The following is a 21,491-nucleotide window of genomic DNA, read 5'->3' as shown; positions in this document are numbered from 1 at the left end:
CGTCCTCTGGAAGCGCATTCCAGGTATCCACCACCCGCTGAGTAAAGAAAAACTTCCTAGCATTTGTTTTGAATCTATCCCCTTCCAATTTTTCCGAATGCCCTCTTGTTCTTTTATGTTTTGAAAATTTGAAGAATCTATCTCTCTCTACTTTCTCTATGCCCTTCATGATCTTGTAGGTTTCTATCATGTCTCCTCTGAGTCTCCGCTTTTCCAGGGAGAAGAGCTCCAGCCTCTCCAATCTTTCAGTGTATGAAAGGTTTTCCATGCCCTTAATCATTCGTGTCGCTCTCCTCTGGACCCTCTCAAGTATTGCCCGATACAACGGCATGATGACTTCTTTTGTTCTGGTCGTAATACCATTTTTAATAATACCCAACATTCTGTTTGCCTTCTTCGCGGCTGCTACGCATTGCGCCGTTGACTTCATTGTTGTATCCACCAGTACACCCAAATCTCTTTCAAGGTTACTTTCCTCTAATACTAATCCCCCCATTTGGTAGCTGAACATCGGGTTTTTTCTCCCTATATGCATGACCTTGCATTTCCCTACATTGAATTTCATCTGCCATTTATTCGCCCACTCCTCCAGTTTGTTTAGGTCCCTTTGTAGGTCCTCACACTCTTCCGTAGTTCTAACCCTTCTACAGAGTTTAGTGTCGTCCGCAAATTTTATAACTTCACAATTCGTCCCCGTTTCCAGGTCATTTATAAATGTATGTATGTATGTGTGTATATATGTATATATATATATATATATATATATATATATATATATATATGTATATGTATATATGTATATGTATATATATGTATATATAAATAAAAGCTTTTACTTCCGTAGGTTCCCTGCTTTTCATAAATATACTACTTTTTGGGAACAACATTATAAGTTGGTCCTCCGTTTGTATATTTCTCCTAAGAGGGCTTATCTTTCTGGGTTTTGTGAGTCAGCTGCCTGTCTTAGATGTCAGGCCCCTGAGGTGGGCTTGGGACATATGTTCTGGACCTGTCCATCCATTCACTCCTTTTAGGATGCCATATTTCTCTTTGTGGAGCGCATTTGGAACATTACTATTCAACGTTCTCCCTTGTTTTTATTTGGAGCTGTCTCCCATTATTCCCCCCGTAAAAAGGGGGGCTGCTGCCTTCCTCAAGTGGACAGTCCTTCTTGCCTTGAAATGTATCTTACTTAAATAGCTTGAGGGAGAGGCGCTGGACTACTTTCTCTGGTGCTGCCGGACTTTTCCTCCCTCCCAGGGCGTTCTTTTCAGCACACTTGGGAACCCTTTTGGACCACCATGACTCCCTTGGCTCGAAGCCACTTGCTTAACTGCTGATATCTTGTTCTTCTATATTATTATGTTCATTTTATGTAAGCCTATGTATTTTTGTACCGTAATATAGCTCATTCTAGGGGTTGTAACTGGAAGGAGGACAAGGGGGTGGGAGGTTAGGGGGGGATTGTTTGGGGGGCTGAGTGGTTGGTTAGGGGGGTATGGTATTGTGGGGGTTTTGATATAACTTGGGCTTGTTTTTGATTCACCCTGTGTATTTGCTTGTTTTTACTGTTGAGCTCAATAAAATATATTTGAACATATATAAGCTTTTATATACCACCTACATGTTGATGAACACAATCAGTGATTCACAAATGAAATCGCCCTTTCCCACCCTCTTTAATAAAACCTTTAACATTTCCTGGTTCTCTGATTCCTGACCTCTCAGCCTAACCCCTTGTTACTATCAAACAAAAACTACATGAATACCCCACACCTACTTCAGTATATTCACTAAGGAAAAATTAGGCTGTGCCTGCTAATTTTCTTTCGTTTTAGGCATTCCAGACCATAGTGTGTTCTAGTTTCAAATGAGTTAATATCTTCATGTAGTTATGTTTTCTTAGGCTTCTGTGACTGGCGTCATGATTGTTGCATTTGTCTGGGTCCTCAAACCTGATTGACTAGTGATTGAGGCTTGGAAGTCCTTTGATCATGAATTAGAATTTTGGTGCCAACATTCAAATTTATGACCAATGGACTTTCTTGGCTTAAGTACTGGCACCTAAGTCCAAAACAAATGCCTACACAGCTATGTCCACCAATCTAGGTGCCTCATTTTAGGCATCTTTTATAGAATCTGGGCCAAAATGTGTTAAGCTAATACAATATTCTGTAAAGGCTGTTCTGCCTGGAATGGTCTTTATAGAATTCGTGCTTAGCACAGATCATCCTGATGCCTAACTTTGCAAAACCTATACAGAATCCCTTAAGTAGGAATAATGAATGATTTCCCTTCCCCCCGCCCCCTACCAAAAGACATGTTAAAACAAAAAACTCCCCAAAAACATAAGTACATAGTCATACTTGAAATATGCTGGTTCCTATTTATTTTTCCTTGCAGATTGCAATGGGGATCCCATTACATAGGATTAAGGATATTCGTATGATGTATGGAGTCCCTGCCTGGGGAGATTCACCTATTGACTTTGATAACTCAGTTCATGTACCATCCCCGCGAGGTCATGTGATCGCAGCCCGCATTACCAGCGAGAATCCTGATGAGGTAGCATTTTCTTTTTTTTTGTTAAACCAAAGGATGGTAAAGACACAAAAGTTCTCCTATCTAGGAAAGAATGATAAACTCAGCAACAGGAATTATCTTTTTGTCCAGAAGATGGTGGATGCATGGAATAGCTTCCAGGGGATGTGGTGGAAACAAAAACAATAACTCAGAAAAGTATAGGATAAGAATAGTATGTAGCACATTAGCGGTGAAGAAGTATAGGGAAAGTCAAAGATCGGCTGGGTCACTAACATTACAACAAGAAGTAATCTGGATAGACTAGATGGGCCGTGTACATCCATCACCTACAGACTATGAGGAGTGTGGGTATTCCAGGTAGGACTCCTTTTCCAGTGAGGTCTTAGGAGGCTAGTGTAAGGCTTCCATTGGCCTTTAATTCCCCTTTAGACAAGTCATTTTATCTAACTGTGCTCTTCATATCCACTCTGTCTTATTTGGGTTTCTTGGACAACCAATGAACAATTTTTGGGTCTAATGCAGTGCTTCTCAACCTAGTCCTCGAGGCACATTCTGCCAGTCAGGTTTTCAGGATATCCTCAATGAATATACATAAGATAGGTTTGCATTCCAAGAATCAGAGTATGCAAAAGTATCTCATGCATATTCATTTTGGATATACTGAAAACCTAACTGTCTGGTTGTTCTCCAAGGACTAGATTGAGAGGCACTAGTCTAATACAAGAATTTTACTCTCAGAGTTAGGTTGCTTCAGTTTTGCCCTGGCAGTTGTGCAGGATATGCATTCTTTTTCATGTCTGTTTGCCTCTCTTACAGGGTTTTAAGCCCAGCTCTGGAACAGTGCAGGAACTGAACTTCCGCAGCAACAAGAATGTCTGGGGTTATTTCAGTGTGGCAGCTGCTGGCGGGCTGCATGAATTCGCTGACTCCCAGTTTGGCCACTGCTTCTCCTGGGGAGAAAACCGTGAAGAAGCCATTTCGTAAGTGAGCATGAAGCCTCCTCTCCTGCCAGCATGGTGCCCTGCCTGCCAAGTATAGCCCATGACAGAATTTCCACCAGTCTTAATGGGGAGCACTGTTTACTGCCCAAATCTCAGTCAGTAACGGGTGGAACTATTCAGGATACCAACATAGATTATTTTTCTTAAAATATATGGAATCCCTTTTTATTGATCTGAGGGCCAGATTCTCAAAACTCACCGGTAAAATATAGCACTCTGAGGTTGTGGATTCAAACCCACACTGTTCCTTCTGACCCTGGGCAAGTCACTTAATCTCCCCATTGTCCCAGGTATATTAGATAGATTGTGAGCCTGTCAGGACAGACAGGGAAAAATACTTGAATACCTAAATAAATTCATGTAAACCGTTCTGAGCTCCCCTGAGAGAACGGTATAGAAAATTGAATAAATAAATAAATAATCGCTAGGTACAGCTCCTCCCTCTTGTCAAGGCTGCTATCCCTGCCAGTCAATCAGCTGAGCCAGCAGGTCTCCCCAAATCCTGCTGACTCAGCTGAATGACCGGCAGGGAGAGCAGCAGAAGGAAAAGTCCCCCATCTCCCTCCGACAACACTCCCTTCTCTCCTGCTCCTCCTGGCCCCCCCACACCGTGTACAAGATTGGCAGGAGGGATGCCCATTCTCTCCTGCCTTGGTTGCTGCTGCCGGGGCCCACTCGCTCCCACCCATACATCCCCGTGCCTTGGCAGGAGGTATCCCCACTCCCTCCTGCCACTGGGGTCTCCCCCCAACAGCCTCCTGCACCTTTAAATTGAAGGACAACAGGAGAGATGCCCACTTCCTCCTGGTGACAGGCTGCCAGGGTCTGCCGACAACCCCGCGCTGACAAACACCCCTTCCCCCTGATCAGTAGCATGTAATGTTGCTACTATTTCGGTTTTTGACAGGTACTTGTGACCTGGATTGGCCACCGTGAAGATGTGATACTGGGCTATGTGGACCATTGATCTGACCCAGTTAGGCTATTCTTATGTTCTATTAACTGGGGTTAACAGCAAAATAACCCATCTTAACAGTAGCCTACAATAATAACTTCCTCCTAAAGACAAAGTTTCCCTGTGATAGTGATTGGCTGCCTTAATTTCTCATTACACTTCTGGACTGAATCAATCACCCTTTTCTTTCACCTGCAACTCCTTTGCAAGTGAAAATTCAATGCAGACTTTTAGAAATATTTTCCTTTTCCCCAGGGTTTGCTGAAAATGAAAAGTTCCCATGTCATCTTCCCTCAAACCCCTCCCTCCCCAGTTTATAATCCTACCATTAATGCCTGATATTATCTTGGAGGTAGTCCATTCTTGAAGACTGCTTACCAACTGTGCTCCTTGTCTCTTGCTGTGTCCCAGTAACATGGTTGTGGCTCTTAAGGAACTGTCCATCCGAGGTGATTTCCGCACCACAGTCGAATACTTAATTAAGCTACTGGAGACAGCGAGCTTTCAGCAGAACAGCATTGATACTGGATGGCTGGACAGACTCATTGCTGAGAAAGTACAGGTACAGTTTAGTAGAAAGGGGAAGGGACTGGAACAGGTTCTATCACATTTGGTTCTGAGCACATGATACCAAAAGTTCAGAAACTGACCTGTTCCTGATGAAAGCAACAATAAAATAAGTGCTCTTGTAAGAATAGGAACAGTAATTTTCAAAGCCCTTGCCATGGGTAAAACGGTGCCTTACCCCAAATGGGCTTTAACCTTTTCCTATAATGTGTCCCGGATGACGGGACATTCCAAAAATGATCTGCTCTAACTATCGTTCGTCCGAGGGTATGGGACAAACTCGGTGCACACCTCTAGGTCACGTGACGATTGGAAGCAGCATAACGTAAAATTTATTATGATAGGAAAAGGTTAAATAATTACCTGGCCTATGTGGGTGAAACTACTTGTAAACCTGTACAGTACATACCTTTATCCACTGTAGGGGGTGCCATACTTTTTATTTTTTATTTTTAAAGTGTGTCTTAAAGTTTTGTTGTCAGAAACAGTGTCTGCACCGATGATAGGGTTAAGGATACTTTTCTATGAAGGGCACTAAAAGTTTGGTCCCCAAAATCTAGGCACTAATTTATTATTCTTTAATAGCAAATTTGTGCATCTAATCTATTATAGAATACTAGCAAAGGTCAGCAATTAGATGCCTAAATTTAGGAGGAACCTTTATGCTTGCTCTATGGCACGTGTAAATGGATACATCTAATTGCAGCAGTTAAGCGCCTAATTTTCAGTATTCAATAAAGTGCATGGAGGTGAGAAGTGGCCTAGTGTTAGAGCTGCGGCCTCAGCACTCTGAGGTTATGGGATTGAATCCCAGAGCTGCTCCCTGTGACTCTGGGCAAGTCACTTAATCTTCTGTTGCCCCAGTAGGGTTGTCCAGAAAAACCTAAAGTTGGAAAAAACTGTGCAAATTGAAGTTTTTCCCATGAATTTGATTGTGCTTGATCAGAAAATACTTTAAAAAAAATGTTAAAGCTCATCAAAGCCACTGATTAAATAAAGCTCTGTTTTTCTTAAAATATGCTATAATTTTTGCTTAATGGAGCAAAGTTCTTGATATAGCTATAACTTTTATGTTTTCACACTCAGCAATGATACATTGATTAAAAAGACATTTTCGCTGGGTTTTACTAAACCATGGTAGAGGTTTCTATCATGAGCTGGTGAGGTAAATGCTCCGACGCTCACAGGAATTCTATGAACATTGGAGCATTTACCTCGCTGGCCCATGGTAGAAATCTCTACGTGGTTTAGTGAAAGGAACTCTTTATGTCAAGTCTGTTTTATTTAAAAAGAACAATAAATCAGGACAGAATTAACACTAGCTCCAATATCCTTATAATGTGGGATTGGATTCCATAGAACCCCCACTAATAAAGTGATACAACCACAGAAGAATAAGAAAACATTCTCCTGTCATCAAATAATGATAAAAAGACATTTTATACAAAAAGTCTAGCAGCATTTTATTAAATGAACCTTCAATATCTGCACTTTATTGTGGAAAATTACAGAAATTTAAGATACTTCGCTAATAGCTAAACACGTACACCTTGGTGTAGTCATCTACCAATGGCGTTTCAAACACTCAAGCATTCAGTGTCTTCTTGAGATAGGATAAAGCCTGCGATGCTGTGCAACAAGGCCTCACGCTGCACTGCTGAAGGTAACCTTGCTGGCTTTGTTCCCCTACCTCTCTTCAGGCGGAGAGACCTGACACCATGCTGGGCGTGGTGTGCGGTGCACTTCATGTGGCAGACGTCAGCCTACGAAACAGTATCTCCAACTTCCTGCACTCTCTAGAGAGGTTTGTTCTGTTCCGATGTTCTTTTCCAAAATGAGAGCTCTTCAGTGCTGATGCTTCTGGCTGGAGAGCTGGATGTGTATTTCTCTAGAATATACTGCTCTGAGGCTGACCTGGTAACTCTGTGGTAGCGCTATGTCTGAGAACTGGGTACAGTTCATGAGCCTGGCTTCTGCTCCTTGGATCAGATAGGGTTGCAATGGAAGGAGGAAAGAGTCCCAACCTTCATGCACCTATGACACTTGCTGGCCATACTCTGAAGGGAGTCCCTAATCAAGGACTGTCCTTTCAGTGACTTAGATAAAAGTTGTACTAAAAATGGAGAAGAATGTGCTGTCCCAGTGCTGTACTGTTAGTGCTATATATGTATTTATTTAAAAATTTTGATGTGCTGTTGATTCAAATGCATGCAGAGACATCTGAGTGAGAGAAGAAACTAATTGTGCTTGATTTTTTTAAAAAAACTTTAAATCTATATTAAAGCTTTTCATCCAAGTAATAAACAGGCTTTCTCGCCATAAAACACATATTCATCCAACTCCTATTATCTGGACTATAATATCTTCTCCCTTTCAGTAGTACAAGTCAGTCTCCACAGTGTGGTGTAGTTCTTGGGAATGTGGAAAGTTTGGCATTCTTGACGCTGCTCTTTCTCATAAACTGAGTCTTTGGACTGAGCACGCCATTCCTGCCATGCCATAGAATTACACTGTGCTGTTGAGTAGGTGGAAGGGTTTGCTATTTTCTTGTTTCACTTGAGGAATGGTTCTTGACTCTATAGTGGTTTTTTTTTTTTTACCATGTGTGTTCTCCTATCAGGGGCCAGGTGCTTCCAGCACATACACTGCTGAACACAGTGGATGTGGAGCTCATCTATGAGGGCGTGAAGTACGTTCTAAAGGTACGTTAAAATTTTATTTGTATGTGTGTGTGTGTGTGTTTAGTTTACTGTTGTGGCTGTTCTGAAAGCTAGCATGGCCGAGCTGGAAATCTGTTGGAGGAACTGTTGTGTCATGGCTATGAGTAACCACTAGGATGTGCCTTCACTCTGTGGTGAGCTGAGATGGCTGCCCCCATTGTTGTCTTGGGTTCCTTAGGTGACACGGCAGTCTCCCAACTCTTATGTTGTCATCATGAATGGCTCCTGCGTGGAGGTTGACGTGCATAGGCTGAGTGATGGAGGACTACTCCTGTCCTATGATGGAAGCAGCTACACAACCTACATGAAGGAGGAGGTGGACAGGTACGCTGCTGGGTGCCACAGGCTTTCTGCTCTTCCTTGGCATGGCTTTGCATCATCCTGCATGCCTCTTGGAGTTATGAGCCCACATTTTCATAGCTTAGGCCAAGGACAGTGGCTTTTCTAAGCTGCTATAAGAAAGTCACTGTTTAAAAGGCAGAATGAACTTTTTAATAGACTTCTTTGTCCTGTTGGAGATGCTTAAACCTTAATAGCCAGAAGCCCTCCCCCCTTCATTTGATCACCCCATTCTGTAGCACTTGGTAGACCGATATAGTCCTTACGAATGGGTTTATACCTCACTGTGACCAGCTGGTGGAGACAGAGACCAAAACTTGTATATTAGGATAGACTCCCCCGTACCAATCCAGTTTATCTCAGTCTCCAGCAGGTCATAAGATTAATTTGGCTCCCCTCTTAGGGCTGTTGGAATGTGTTTATGGACTCCTGGGTTCCCCTTTTTTGCCGGACGGAGTTTGGATGGGTCCTGTTTGGGGATCTGTCTGACCCCGGAGGTGTTAAACCTGGCGGGTCTCGGGCTGGTCCTCCACATCCCCAAATTTTTGTAGAGGTGCCTCAGCCAGCAGCCTGGCCCCCATGGTTGGTCAGGCCTCCAGCTTTGAGAGCCATGGAGCCTGTTCTGATCAAAAAAATTGCCCTGCAAAAAATTCCTGAGACTTTGCTCATATAAAAGGGTTCTTTTCCCTTCAATTGGCTATCTTTTGCTGTTGTTTTTCATCTAACCGGCATTTTTTTCCAGTTAGAGCGGTTTTGCAGCACAATGAACACTTGACAGGGGAAAAAGTGCTCCAGCCACGGGGCACTTGCAGCCAGCCGGTGCAAGCACTGCACAGGTCAGAGCGGTGGGGGATCCTCGTCGGCATTGGGAGCCGATGACCAGGAAACTCTGCTGCCAGTGCTTCGCGAGTCGGCTGCCCACGCGGGAGTTTCTCCAGCCGCTGACGGTTAGGGTACAAAGGAGTCCCTTACCACCGGAGCGGCTGGGGATTCCCTTACCGCGATGGAGAGCTTGGCAGCAGGAAATGCCCAGGCTTTTCAGACGATGCAGGCCTCGAGCTCTGTTTTGGTGGTTTCTGGCCCATTTCTCAGCGGGAAACACCTCCATCTTTTCAGTGTCTTCAGGTGACCTTGCCCCTATATTGGAGAAACAGGAGCAGGTTTGCGTTGGGTCCCCTGCTGTAGCAGGGAGTCCCTTGGGGCTACCAGGTTTTTTTTCCCTCTGATTTTATTTTAGCACTTTGCAAGGCTTATGTGCTGGTGGCTGGAGGTCCTGTTTCCAATCTGGGGGTCTTGGGAGGGGGAAGGAGGGTTGTGCCTTCAATGTGTGTTCCAGTTCGGCCCCAGACCGTACTGGTTTTTGCCCCCTTCTATTCCTCTTGCGTCCGAACGGCCTCGGGTCTCTTGGGATGAGGATTTTTGTCTTGAGGAGCAGGATGTGCTTGATGAGGACCTGGACCTTTCGGGAGATTTCCAGGATCCTCTTGGGGGGATGGTTTCCACCAGTGGTGAGTTCAAGAGCCCGCCTGCTGACATAGATGCGTCTGTGGTGCACATTTTTCAGCGGGACGAGCTTCATGGGCTAATTCTTCCGGTCTCCTCGGTGTTAAGCTTTGAGGATACCGTGTCGGAGCCCCCACATACAGTGAACCCCTTGCTTTAGGGGATCCGCTTTGCTTGCAGCTCTTTTTCCTATGCAGCAGGATATTCGGGATATTTGGATCACGCAGTGGCAGGCGCCAGAGGCACTTTTTCGCTTTTTGCGCTCCATGGCCCGCCTTTCTCCCATCCCAGAAGGGGACTGGGACTCCCTGCCATCGCTGGTGGTGGACGTGGTGGTCTCGGCCATCTCGAAGCGGCGCTGCCTTACAGGTCACTGAGAAGCGTAAGTTGGGATTCCCCCCTTAAACAGAGTCTGTTGTTTGGGACTTAGTGGAGCGGGAATGAGAAGGGTGCTTCTTTTCTCTCAGATGCCATGTATGACCTCTTGTGAGCTTCTGCCAAATCTATGGCTTTGGAGTGGCAGCACGCCGTATCTTGTGGCTTCACACTTGGTTGGCGGATGTGGCGTCCAAAGCTAAGTTGACATTCTCTGATTCTAAAGTGCCTCATTTACCTGAGTTAGGCCTAGGCCACTGGCTAGGGGTAGTGCTGCTCGTGGGCATGCTTTCCACCGCTTTCGCCCTGGTTGTGGAACCGCCTCCTTTCATTCCCCTGGGCTCCAGAGGCCTGTTCTTCCAGCGCATGCAGTACTTTCGATGGGCCCATCGGGGTGCGGGTAGTGCCCCCGCCGGGTCCCCTGCAGCCCATCCTGCCCAATGACTCCTTGCTGGCGGCCACCCGGCTGCGAGACTTTTAGTCAGGGGGGCAGAGATCACATCAGATCAGTGGGTTCTGGAGGTGATTCAGGACAGTTATGCTACATAGTAACATAGTAGATGACGGCAGATAAAGACCCGAATGGTCCATCCAGTCTGCCCAACCTGATTCAATTTAAAATTTATTTTTTTTTTTTTCTTCTTAGCTATTTCTGGGCGAGAATCCAAAGCTTTACCCGGTACTGTGCTTGGGTTCCAACTGCCGAAATCTCTGTTAAGACTTACTCCAGCCCATCTACACCCTCCCAGCCATTGAAGCCCTCCCCTGCCCATCCTCCTCCAAACGGCCATACACAGACACAGACCGTACAAGTCTTCCCAGTAACTGGCCTAGTTCAATCTTTAATATTATTTTCTGATTCTAAATCTTCTGTGTTCATCCCACGCTTCTTTGAACTCAGTCACAGTTTTACTCTCCACCACCTCTCTCGGGAGCGCATTCCAGGCATCCACCACCCTCTCCGTAAAGTAGAATTTCCTAACATTGCCCCTGAATCTACCACCCCTCAACCTCAAATTATGTCCTCTGGTTTTACCATTTTCCTTTCTCTGGAAAAGATTTTGTTCTACGTTAATACCCTTTAAGTATTTGAACGTCTGAATCATATCTCCCCTGTCTCTCCTTTCCTCTAGGGTATACATATTCAGGGCTTCCAGTCTCTCCTCATATGTCTTCTGGTGCAAGCCTCCTATCATTTTCGTCGCCCTCCTCTGGACCGCCTCAAGTCTTCTTACGTCTTTCGCCAGATACGGTCTCCAAAACTGAACACAATACTCCAAGTGGGGCCTCACCAATGACCTGTACAGGGGCATCAACACCTTCTTTCTTCTACTGACTACGCCTCTCTTTATACAGCCCAGAATCCTTCTGGCAGCAGCCACTGCCTTGTCACACTGTTTTTTCGCCTTTAGATCTTCGGACACTATCACCCCAAGGTCCCTCTCCCCGTCCGTGCATATCAGCTTCTCTCCTCCCAGCATATACGGTTCCTTCCTATTATTAATCCCCAAATGCATTACTCTGCATTTCTTTGCATTGAATTTTAGTTGCCAGGCATTAGACCATTCCTCTAACTTTTGCAGATCCTTTTTCATATTTTCCACTCCCTCTTCGGTGTCTACTCTGTTACAAATCTTGGTATCATCTGCAAAAAGGCACACTTTTCCTTCTAACCCTTCAGCAATGTCACTTACATACATATTGAACAGGATTGGCCCCAGCACCGAACCCTGAGGGACTCCACTAGTCACCTTTCCTTCCTTCGAGCGACTTCCATTAACCACCACCCTCTGGTGTCTGTCCGACAGCCAGTTTCTGACCCAGTTCATCACTTTGGGTCCTAACTTCAGCCCTTCAAGTTTGTTCAACAGCCTCCTATGAGGAACTGTATCAAAGGCTTTGCTGAAATCCAAATAAATTACATCTAGCATATGTCCTCGATCCAGCTCTCTGGTCATCCAATCAAAAAATTCAATCAGGTTCGTTTGGCACGATTTACCTTTTGTAAAGCCATGTTGCCTCGGATCCTGTAACCCATTAGATTCAAGGAAATACACTATCCTTTCTTTCAGCAACACTTCCATTATTTTTCCAACAACTGAAGTGAGGCTCACCGGCCTGTAGTTTCCTGCTTCATCCCTGTGACCACTTTTATGAATAGGGACCACATCCGCTCTCCTCCAATCCCCAGGAATCACTCCCGTCTCCAGAGATTTGTTGAACAAGTCTTTAATAGGACTCGCCAGAACCTCTCTGAGTTCCCTTAGTATCCTGGGATGGATCCCGTCTGGTCCCATCGCTTTGTCCACCTTCAGTTTTTCAAGTTGCTCATAAACACCCTCCTCCGTGAACGGCGCAGAATCTACTCCATTTTCTCGTGTAACTTTGCCGGACAATCTCGGTCCTTCTCCAGGATTTTCTTCTGTGAACACAGAACAGAAGTATTTGTTTAGCACATTTGCTTTCTCCTCATCACTCTCCACATATTTGTTCCCAGCATCTTTTAGCCTAGCAATTCCATTTTTTATCTTCCTCCTTTCACTAATATATCTGAAAAAATTTTTATCTCCCTTTTTTACATTTTTAGCCATTTGTTCTTCCGCCTGTGCCTTCGCCAAACGTATCTCTCTCTTGGCTTCTTTCAGTTTCACCCTGTAGTCCTTTCTGCTCTCCTCTTCTTGGGTTTTTTTATATTTCATGAACGCCAACTCTTTCGCCTTTATTTTCTCAGCCACTAGGTTGGAGAACCATATCGGCTTCCTTTTTCTTTTGTTTTTATTGATTTTCTTCACATAAAGGTCCGTAGCCACTTTTATCGCTCCTTTCAGCTTAGACCACTGTCTTTCCACTTCTCTTATGTCCTCCCATCCTAACAGCTCTTTCTTCAGGTACTTTCCCATTGCATTAAAGTCCGTACGTTTGAAATCTAGGACTTTAAGTATCGTGCGGCCGCTCTCCACTTTAGCCGTTATATCAAACCAAACCGTTTGATGATCGCTACTACCCAGGTGAGCACCCACTCGAACATTAGAGATACTCTCTCCATTTGTGAGGACCAGATCCAATATCGCTTTTTCCCTTGTGGGTTCCGTCACCATTTGTCTGAGCAAAGCCTCTTGAAAGGCATCCACAATCTCCCTACTTCTTTCCGATTCCGCAGACGGAACATTCCAGTCCGCATCCGGCAGGTTGAAATCTCCCAACAGCAGAACCTCCTCTTTCCTTCCAAACTTTTGGATATCCACAATCAGATCCTTATCAATTTGCTGCGATTGAGTCGGAGGTCTGTAGACTACACCCACGTAGATAGAAGTTCCATCTTCTCTTTTCAGAGCAATCCATATCGCTTCTTCCTCTCCCCAGGTCCCTTGCATTTCGGTCGCTTGGATATTGATCTTTACATAGAGAGCTACTCCTCCACCTTTATGACCATCTCTGTCCTTCCTAAAAAGATTATATCCCGGTATGTTTGCATCCCATCCATGTGATTCACTGAACCATGTCTCTGTGATAGCAACAATATCTAGATCTGCCTCTAATATCAGGGCTTGCAGATCATGAACTTTGTTGCTTAGACTGCGAGCATTTGTGGTCATTGCTTTCCAGCTATTTTTCAGCGATAATCTCCTTTTTCGTATGGATTTTTGTGTCGTTTCACTTTCCGTTGCAATACTAAGAAATGAGTTGCTGATATTGCTTATGTTGCAGCCTTTACTACTATCACATCTTTTCTTTTGCCGGGGGTGGTCTCTATAATTGTCCTTCGTACATACACCACCCCCACCTTCTAGTTTAAATGCCTGGAAAAATATTGTCTAAATTTCTCTGCAAGGTTTCTTTTTCCTGCTGTAGTAATATGTAGCCCATCAGTGCAATATAGCTTCTTGTCCTTCCATGTATTTCCCCATCCTCCTATGTACCTGAAGCCTTCTTGATGACACCAGGCTCTGAGCCATCTATTAAAGTCCTCTGTGTTTTTCATTCTTTGCTCTCCTTTTCCATATGCAGGCAGTATTTCAGAAAAAGCTAAAGTCTTTACAAAAGGTTTCACGCCCTCACCAAGCTCCCGAAAAGCTTTCTGTGCTGCAAGTGTGGAGTTGTTGGCCAGGTCATTTGTTCCCAGATGGATAACAACATCAGTGTTAAAATCCTTAGTTTCTTCCTTAATTATAGTCAGTATTTGCCTGGAACTCCTGGTAGCTGAGGATCCTGGAAGACATTTCACTATTTTGGATTCCTCGCCCTGTGTTCCAAGGTTAATGCCTCTGATGATGGAATCCCCCAACAGTAATAGTTTTCTGTTTTTGGCTTTTTTATTTGTACTTAGGGTGCTCTTGTTCTCTTGAGTTTCTTTCATTGGTTCCAGTCCCACCTCCCTTCTGTTTTCCTGAGTATCGCAGTGCACTAGTGGAGCGAAGGAATTCTGTAGAGGTAATATTTGTGAAGGTGGATGTTTCTGTGTTACATGTCGCAGTCTTCCTGAGCCTACTGTGACCCATTTATTCCTGGGCTGTTTTATTCTTTGAGGTAGAGGTGGTAAGTTGGTATGATTTTGTGGAGTGATGGAAGCTGCTTTAATTGTATTCAATTCCTGTTTAAGTTTGCAGAGCTCCTCCTTAATACTGGCAAGTTGAAGACAGATGGGGCAAGCCTTAAGCCTCCAAATAGTATGTCTTGGAATTAAAGCACCACAGTGATTGCATAGAATAAAGGTCATCTTGATTGGTTGTGAAGTCCTGATTATATGGGTCTCTATATATGAATAGTGGTCCCTGGGGTTGGTGGGACTATAAGTAAGACTACTAGTAAGCAGAAATATAGGCTCTATACCACCTAAAACACAGTATTTTAAACAAAACTGCAGGAAGAAGAAATAAGATTTAACAGAGGAAAGAGAAGGATTTTTTTGTGCTTTTTTATATTTTTTTTTAGTAAGAAACAGGGAGGAGAAGAGAAATTAAGCAGATATAATGCTGAAAACCAGTGAAAAGAGCAGAATATGAAATGGTGAGTAACTTAGCTTTTAGAAGTTCACAGGGCAGCCTTGTTTCAGCAATGTCCCAAAGATAATGCAATTAACCTTAGAAGTAAAACAGAACCCCTCCCTTCTCCACCTAATCAAACACAATGGCTAAAAACTAGTGAGTCAGAAATATAGGCTCTATACCACCTAAAACACAGTATTTTAAACAAAAATGCAGGTTCTATCAGTGCTACCCTAAAACACAGGATTTATAACAGATTTTCCCTACTTTAGTCACCCCACAGGCACCAGAAATATAGGCTCTATACCACCTAAAACACAGTATTTTAAACAAAACTGCTGGTTCTATCAGTACTACCCTAAAACACAGGATTTATAACAGATTTTCCCTACTTTAGTCACCCTGAGCCACAGGCACCAGAAATATAGGCTCTATACCACCTAAATCACAGTATTTTAAACAAAAACTGCAGGAAGAAGAAATAAGATTTAACAGAGGAAAGAGAAGGATTTTTTTGTGCTTTTTTATATTTTTTTTTAGTAAGAAACAGGGAGGAGAAGAGAAATTAAGCAGATATAATGCTGAAAACCAGTGAAAAGAGCAGAATATGAAATGGTGAGTAACTTAGCTTTTAGAAGTTCACAGGGCAGCCTTGTTTCAACAATGTCCCAAAGATAATGCTCTGGAGTTCACCCCTTCCTTGCCAGATCATTTTCTCGCTTCTCCCTCGCAGGTGGCGTGGAAGCAGCAGGCCTTTCGTCAGACCCTTCAAAGATTGTTGAATCGCCAAGCGGTTCTGATTTTCTTTGTGGGGCCAAAGAAAGAAGGGACTTTTCGGCCCCTCCTAGATTTGAAAGGGTCCACAGGGCTCTCCATGTGTCATCCTTCCGCATGGAAACTCTGTAATATGTGATTCTGGTAGTTCAGCCAGGGGTGTTTCTGACCTCTCTCGATCTGACGGAGGCCTACTTGCACATTCCTATTTGGGCCTCCCATCATCACTTCCTGCACTTTGCGATTTTGGGGCAACACTCAGTTCTGTGCGCTTCCCTTTGGTCTGGCCTTGGCTCTGTGGACGTTCACCAAGGTGTTGGTGGTCGTCATGGCGGCATTGTGCAAAGAGGGCATTCTGGTTCATCCCTATCTGGACGACTGGTTGATTCGAGCGAAGTTGTTCCAGGAATTCACCAGGGTCACGGCTAGAGTGGTGGAGTTTCTGCAGTCGCTGGGATGGGTCATCAACCTTTAAATAGCTGGTTGGCCCCCGCTCAGCGCTTGGAGTATCTAGGAGTTCTGTTCGACACCTCCCAGAGGCCCGGGTAAGCAAATTGCAATCTCAGATTCACCTGCTTATGGCATCCCGGTGTCCTCGGGCGCAGGATTTCCTCCAAGTCTTGAGGTCAATGTCATCGTGAGGTGAGCTCGTGACCATATGCTTCCGCTTCAGTATGCTCTTCTTCGGAGGTGGTCGCCTCGGAGGCACAGTCTGGTTCATCCTGTTCCTTTTTGGGGCTTGGCTCATTGCAGTTTTCGTTGGTGGCTCCAGATCTCCCATCTTGTGCAAGGGGCGAGTCTGGACCAGTCGCAGTGGTCAGTGCTGCTCATGGATGCCAGTCTCCTCGGTTGTGGAGATCGATATCTATTTCAATCAGCTCAGGACACCTGGTCCACGGAGGAGTCTTCTTGGTTGGTATAGTGTCTTAGAGACCAGAGCCATCTGTTTAGCACTGTTAGCTTTCCAGTCTTTTCTGATGGGCATCAGTCTGGGTTCTTTCAGACAATGCCACGGTGGTGGCCTATATAAATCATCAGGGGGGCACCAAGAGCTCTTTGGTAGCACAGGAGGCAGCTCTGCTCATGCTCTCGGCAGAGTCTCATCTTCCGAACATCTCGGCCTCCCACCTAGTGGGCATAGAGAATGTACAGGCGGACTTTCTGAGTCATCTTGCCCTAGATCCCAGAGAGTGGTGTCTAAGTCCCGCAGCTTTTCAGCTCATAGTTCAGTCTTGGGGTCAGCCTCTCATGGACCTGATGGCCACAAGTATCAACGGCAAAACACCCCGCTTCTTCAGTCGTCGCACAGATGGTCAGGCCGAGGGGCTGGATGCTCTGGTTTATCCATGGCCAACGGAAGGTCTGTTGTATGCGTGCCTTACATGGCCATTAATGGGCAGAGTTCTTCTCCGCATAGTTCGAATTCCAGGCCTTGTGGTTCTGGTGGCTCAGAATTGGCCCAGGCGACTGTGGTTCGCGGACCTGGTGAGGCATTTGGTGGCGGATCCCCTTCCTCTACCTCTCTCAGCTGACCTTCTGTCTCAGGGTTTCTTTCAGATGTTCGATCCGGGTCTCTTCTATCTTCCGGCTTGGCTCTTGAAAGGGAACACCTAGGTAAGAAGGGGTATTCAGATAAAGTGATCTCAATCCTCTTGAGGTCCTGGAGATTTTCTACTTCTCGGGCTTATGTGAGGGTTTGGTGTATATATTGGGGGAGTGGTGTGCTGTGCTGTGCATGGTCTCTTTCCACGCTTCCCTGCCATCCATCTTAGAGTTCTTGCAGAATGGCCTATACAGGGGTTTGGCTTGGTCTTCTCTCCGGATTCAGCTTGTGGCATTGTTTGCCTTTCGTGGGTTGTTGAAAGGTCATCGTTTGACTGACATTCCTGATGTTCTGGTTCTGTCCGTTCGGGTGCATCCACCTTTTGATCTTTTGAGCGATTGCTCTTTGAAAGACCTTCCTCTTAAAACAGTCTTCTTGGTGACTATTACATTTGCTAGACGTGTTTCTGAGCTGCAGGCTTTCTCTTTTAGGTCTCCCTTCCTCGAGTTTTCTAGGGAACGGGTTGTCTTGCGGCCTGTTCCTTCCTTTCTGCCAAAGGTTGTTCCTTTTTTTCAGGTCATTCAGGCAGTGGTCCTCCTGGTATTGGGTAGTCAGGAGGGTTCTTCTGCGCAGAGGCAGTTGTGCAAGTTGGATGTCAGTCGGGTCCTTCACTTTTCTGTAAGGACTCCAGAGATCAGGAAATCAGATAATCTCTTTGTCCTTCTTGCAGGTCCTCGTAAGGGGGATGGCGCTTCCAAGGCTACATTGCGCGCTGGATCAAGGAAGCTATTGCTTCAGTTTACCATCTTCAGAAAAATCCTGTTCCGTAATTTCTCAATGCTCATTCCACTAGGGGTCAAGCAGCTTCTTGGGCTGAGTCTTCTCTAGTGCCTCTAGTGGATATTTGCAAGTCTGCAGTTTGGTCTTCTCTGCATTCCTTTGTCAGACACTATCGTGTGGATGTTCAGGCGTGTATGGATGCGGTATTCGGTGAGCATGTTCTAATGTCGGCCCTTCTGGGGTCTCACCCTTGATGGGTACTGCTTTGGTACGTCCCATTCGTAAGGACTATACTGGTCTACCAGGTGCTACAGAAGGAGAAATTATGTTCATACCTGCTAATTTTCTTTCTTTTAGCCTGTAGACCGGTATAGTCATCCACCCTATCTGTCTTTATGCGGTGATTGCACGTTTTTTTTGCTCATGTGCAGATTTTTATTTTTCTAGGGCCGGGGAGATTTAAGAACAGCGGATATGGTTTAGCTGGTGAGCTGTGGGGACATTTTATATGCCAGGTTTTTAGTTCTATCTATGTTCCAACAGTTGCTTACAAGTGTTTGTTGTTTTTACACTCCTGTTCGGAATCTGTTTTAATGTTTTTCAGTTATAGTTTTTCCTAGGTTCTGCTTGGCTATTTGGCAGACTGGATTGGTAGGGGGGAGTCTATCCTAATATACAAGTTTTGGTCTCAGTCTCCACCTGCTGATCGCAGTGAGGTATAAACCCATTCGTAAGCACTATACCGTTCTAAAGGCTAACAGAAAAAAAAATTAGCAGGTAAGAACCTAATTTCTCCTTTTTTGCTTTTCTTCCATAGTTTGTTTTGTGGGGCAGAGATTCAGTTCTTACAGCTCTGCCCAGTTAGATTAAGTGGTCCTAGGCTTCACCTATTAGCCTACTTTTTTGAGACTTTTTAAATCCTTTCCCTGACTTTTATCAAATGTTTGTCTCTTCTGTCTTTTTTTCATTAGACTATAAGCACTCTAGAACAAGGACTGTCTCTTATATGTATTTGTACAGCACTACCTACAGTATACTTGGTAGCTCTATAGGAGGGAGGAAATGGGACTTGATAAACTACCTTTCTGTGCTACAATCAAAGCAGTTTACTTATTTATATACAGGTACTTATTTGGGTTAATTGACTTGCCCAGAGTTACAAGGACCTGCTGTGGGAATCAAACTCAGTTCCTCTGGTTCTCAGGCCACTGCACTAACCATTAGGTTTCTCCACTCAAAATGTTTGTTCTTGTGCAACCTCATTATAGCATTAAAATATATTCCATGACCCCAATCCCAACTTCCATGCTGGCACAAGCTTCTTTCTTGCTGTGTGTCTGCTCCAGACTGATTCCTGCCTCCTGGTGAGCCCATGTTGGTCAAGTAATAATGTCCTGTCACCCTGCTCAAGCTAAGACCATCATTATACTGCAGATTTTGTGACCTCATTTGGAGTCATAACCTACTGTGCAGTTTTGGACCTGCTAACTTACTAAAGACAGAAAAAGCCCTGATCTCCCACTGGAGGCTAAGCAACATTAGCAGGTCAAAAATGAGGACATTCCCCTCCTCAGGAAAGAGTTGGCAGATCTGTTGGGAGCCAATATGCATGACCTGTGTCGCGCTCCTTTTTCTGGCATCCACCCCCTACCAAGGCCAGCATATGAGAATTCCTTTGTACCCCCCTTCCACCTTGTCACTGACAAACATGCTTGGCTTGAGTGTGACCCATGCTTTGCTCTGACTACGTCGACGTGGAGGAGTAGCCTAGTGTTTAGAGCAGCTGCCTCAGTATCCTGAGGTTGTGAGTTTGAATCCCACTGCAGCACTTAACACTTCATTGCCCGAGGTACAAATAAGAACCTGTCTAAAAATATATAAACCCCTTTAATTGTAACTAGAGAATGACACGGGGAAAAAATCTGTCCCCGTCACCGCCCCTGCCATCCCATTCACCGCCCCGTCACCGTCCCCGCAGCATCTATATAAGCCTTAGTACTGTAATATTTAGCTTATTCCTTTCTTATAAATCAAAGTTCCTGCTGCTGAACTAGAGAAAGAGATGTTCAGCTGGCAGGGCTTTGTTTATAAATTTTTATCAACACAACTAATATACTACTTTATCCTAAAGCAAAAAATAAATAAATAAATATAATTTTTTTTCTACCTTTGTTGTCTGGTTTCTGCTTTCCACATCTTCTCATTCAATTCCTTCCATCCACTGTGTGTCTTCTCTCTGCGTCTTCCATTTGCTGTTACTGTGCCTCTCCCTTCACCCTCCCCCAATTGATCTAGCACCCATCTTCTTCCCTCCGCTCTCCCATAGTCTGGCATCTGTCTTCTTCCCTTCCAGCATCTTCTCCCCACTCTGTCTTCCACATTTCCCTTCAGGGTCTGTTCCTCTCTACCCTCTTTCAATGTCTGTTCTATTCCTTTCCACCATCACCCTTCCCTCCCTCCTTTACAATCTGTTCCTTTCTACCACCCTTCAGCTCCTCTCGCGTGGCCTATCTATCTACCTCCCTCCCTCTTATTTTCGTGGCACGTTACAATGTAATTTGTGCAAGCCGCTGGAGCCTGCGAGCTCTGTCCCTGTCCCATTCCCACAAACTATCTCGCTTCTGTGTTCCTATTTTCCCCATTTCTAATATCTCTCCTATGTATCTGCCATTGCCCCCCCCTGTGTCCATATACCATCCCCATGGCATGTCCCCTTTATGTCTCTGTCCCTATGCCCCATGCACATAATTTCCCTTCTTTCTGTTACCTTTCTCTGTCCAGATTTCCCCTATCTTCCTCTTCCATACCAGTGTGTCTCTTCTTTTCAACCCCATCTAGCTTCTTTCCCTCTTTCTCCCCCCCCCCTGCTTCCAGCATCTGGCTCACCTGCCTGTCTTCCCCTTTCTTTCCTGCTGTGGGTTTCTTTCTTTCCCTCTTCATCCCCTTGGCCCAGAATATTTTTTCCTTTCACTCCCTCCTTCCTAGTATGAGCCGGAACAAACGCGATCTCATGGTCTAGCAGCCCCCACCTACCCGATCGCAGCGTTTAGCCAGCTCCCTCCCTCCACCTCACCTTACATTCTGAGTTTGCCGGCTTCCTTTTTCCCCGAGCTGCACGTGTTTAAAAAGACGCGTACGCACGGCTGCGCGAGTCCATCAAGCTTCTCCTCTCCTGCAACTTCCTTTTTCTGGTTGCATTAGAGGAGAAGCTTGATGGATTCGCGCAGCCGCGCGTGCACGGCTTTTTGAACGCGTGCGGCTCAGGAAAATGGAAGCCGACAAACTCTGAATTTAAGGTGAGGTAGAGGGAGAGAGCTGGCTAAATGCTACGGGCGGGCGGTGGCTGCGAGGACTGCGCGATCCTAAATGCCTCACTGCGGAGACAAGACCATTCACCGCTCCACG

General features: G+C 45.1%; 1 protein-coding gene across 4 annotated transcripts in view; it reads left to right on the top strand.

Annotated features, from left to right (window-relative positions):
• The window catches only part of ACACA (acetyl-CoA carboxylase alpha), a 434,156-nt gene that overhangs the window by 119,907 nt on the left and 292,758 nt on the right, over positions 1–21,491 (top strand). For all 4 annotated transcript variants that reach the window (XM_033921833.1, XM_033921832.1, XM_033921836.1 and 1 more), the window contains exons 12-17: positions 2,404–2,565; positions 3,361–3,524; positions 4,912–5,062; positions 6,768–6,871; positions 7,688–7,769; positions 7,966–8,111. In XM_033921833.1, coding sequence (XP_033777724.1) covers positions 2,404–2,565; positions 3,361–3,524; positions 4,912–5,062; positions 6,768–6,871; positions 7,688–7,769; positions 7,966–8,111 — 809 coding nt within the window. The remainder of the gene's footprint in view (positions 1–2,403; positions 2,566–3,360; positions 3,525–4,911; positions 5,063–6,767; positions 6,872–7,687; positions 7,770–7,965; positions 8,112–21,491) is intronic.

The sequence above is a fragment of the Geotrypetes seraphini genome, chromosome 15 (assembly GCF_902459505.1).
Source record: "Geotrypetes seraphini chromosome 15, aGeoSer1.1, whole genome shotgun sequence".
Taxonomy (NCBI): domain Eukaryota; kingdom Metazoa; phylum Chordata; class Amphibia; order Gymnophiona; family Dermophiidae; genus Geotrypetes; species Geotrypetes seraphini.
Note: the sequence above shows the minus strand (reverse complement) of the source record. Positions and strands in the feature narration are given on the sequence as shown.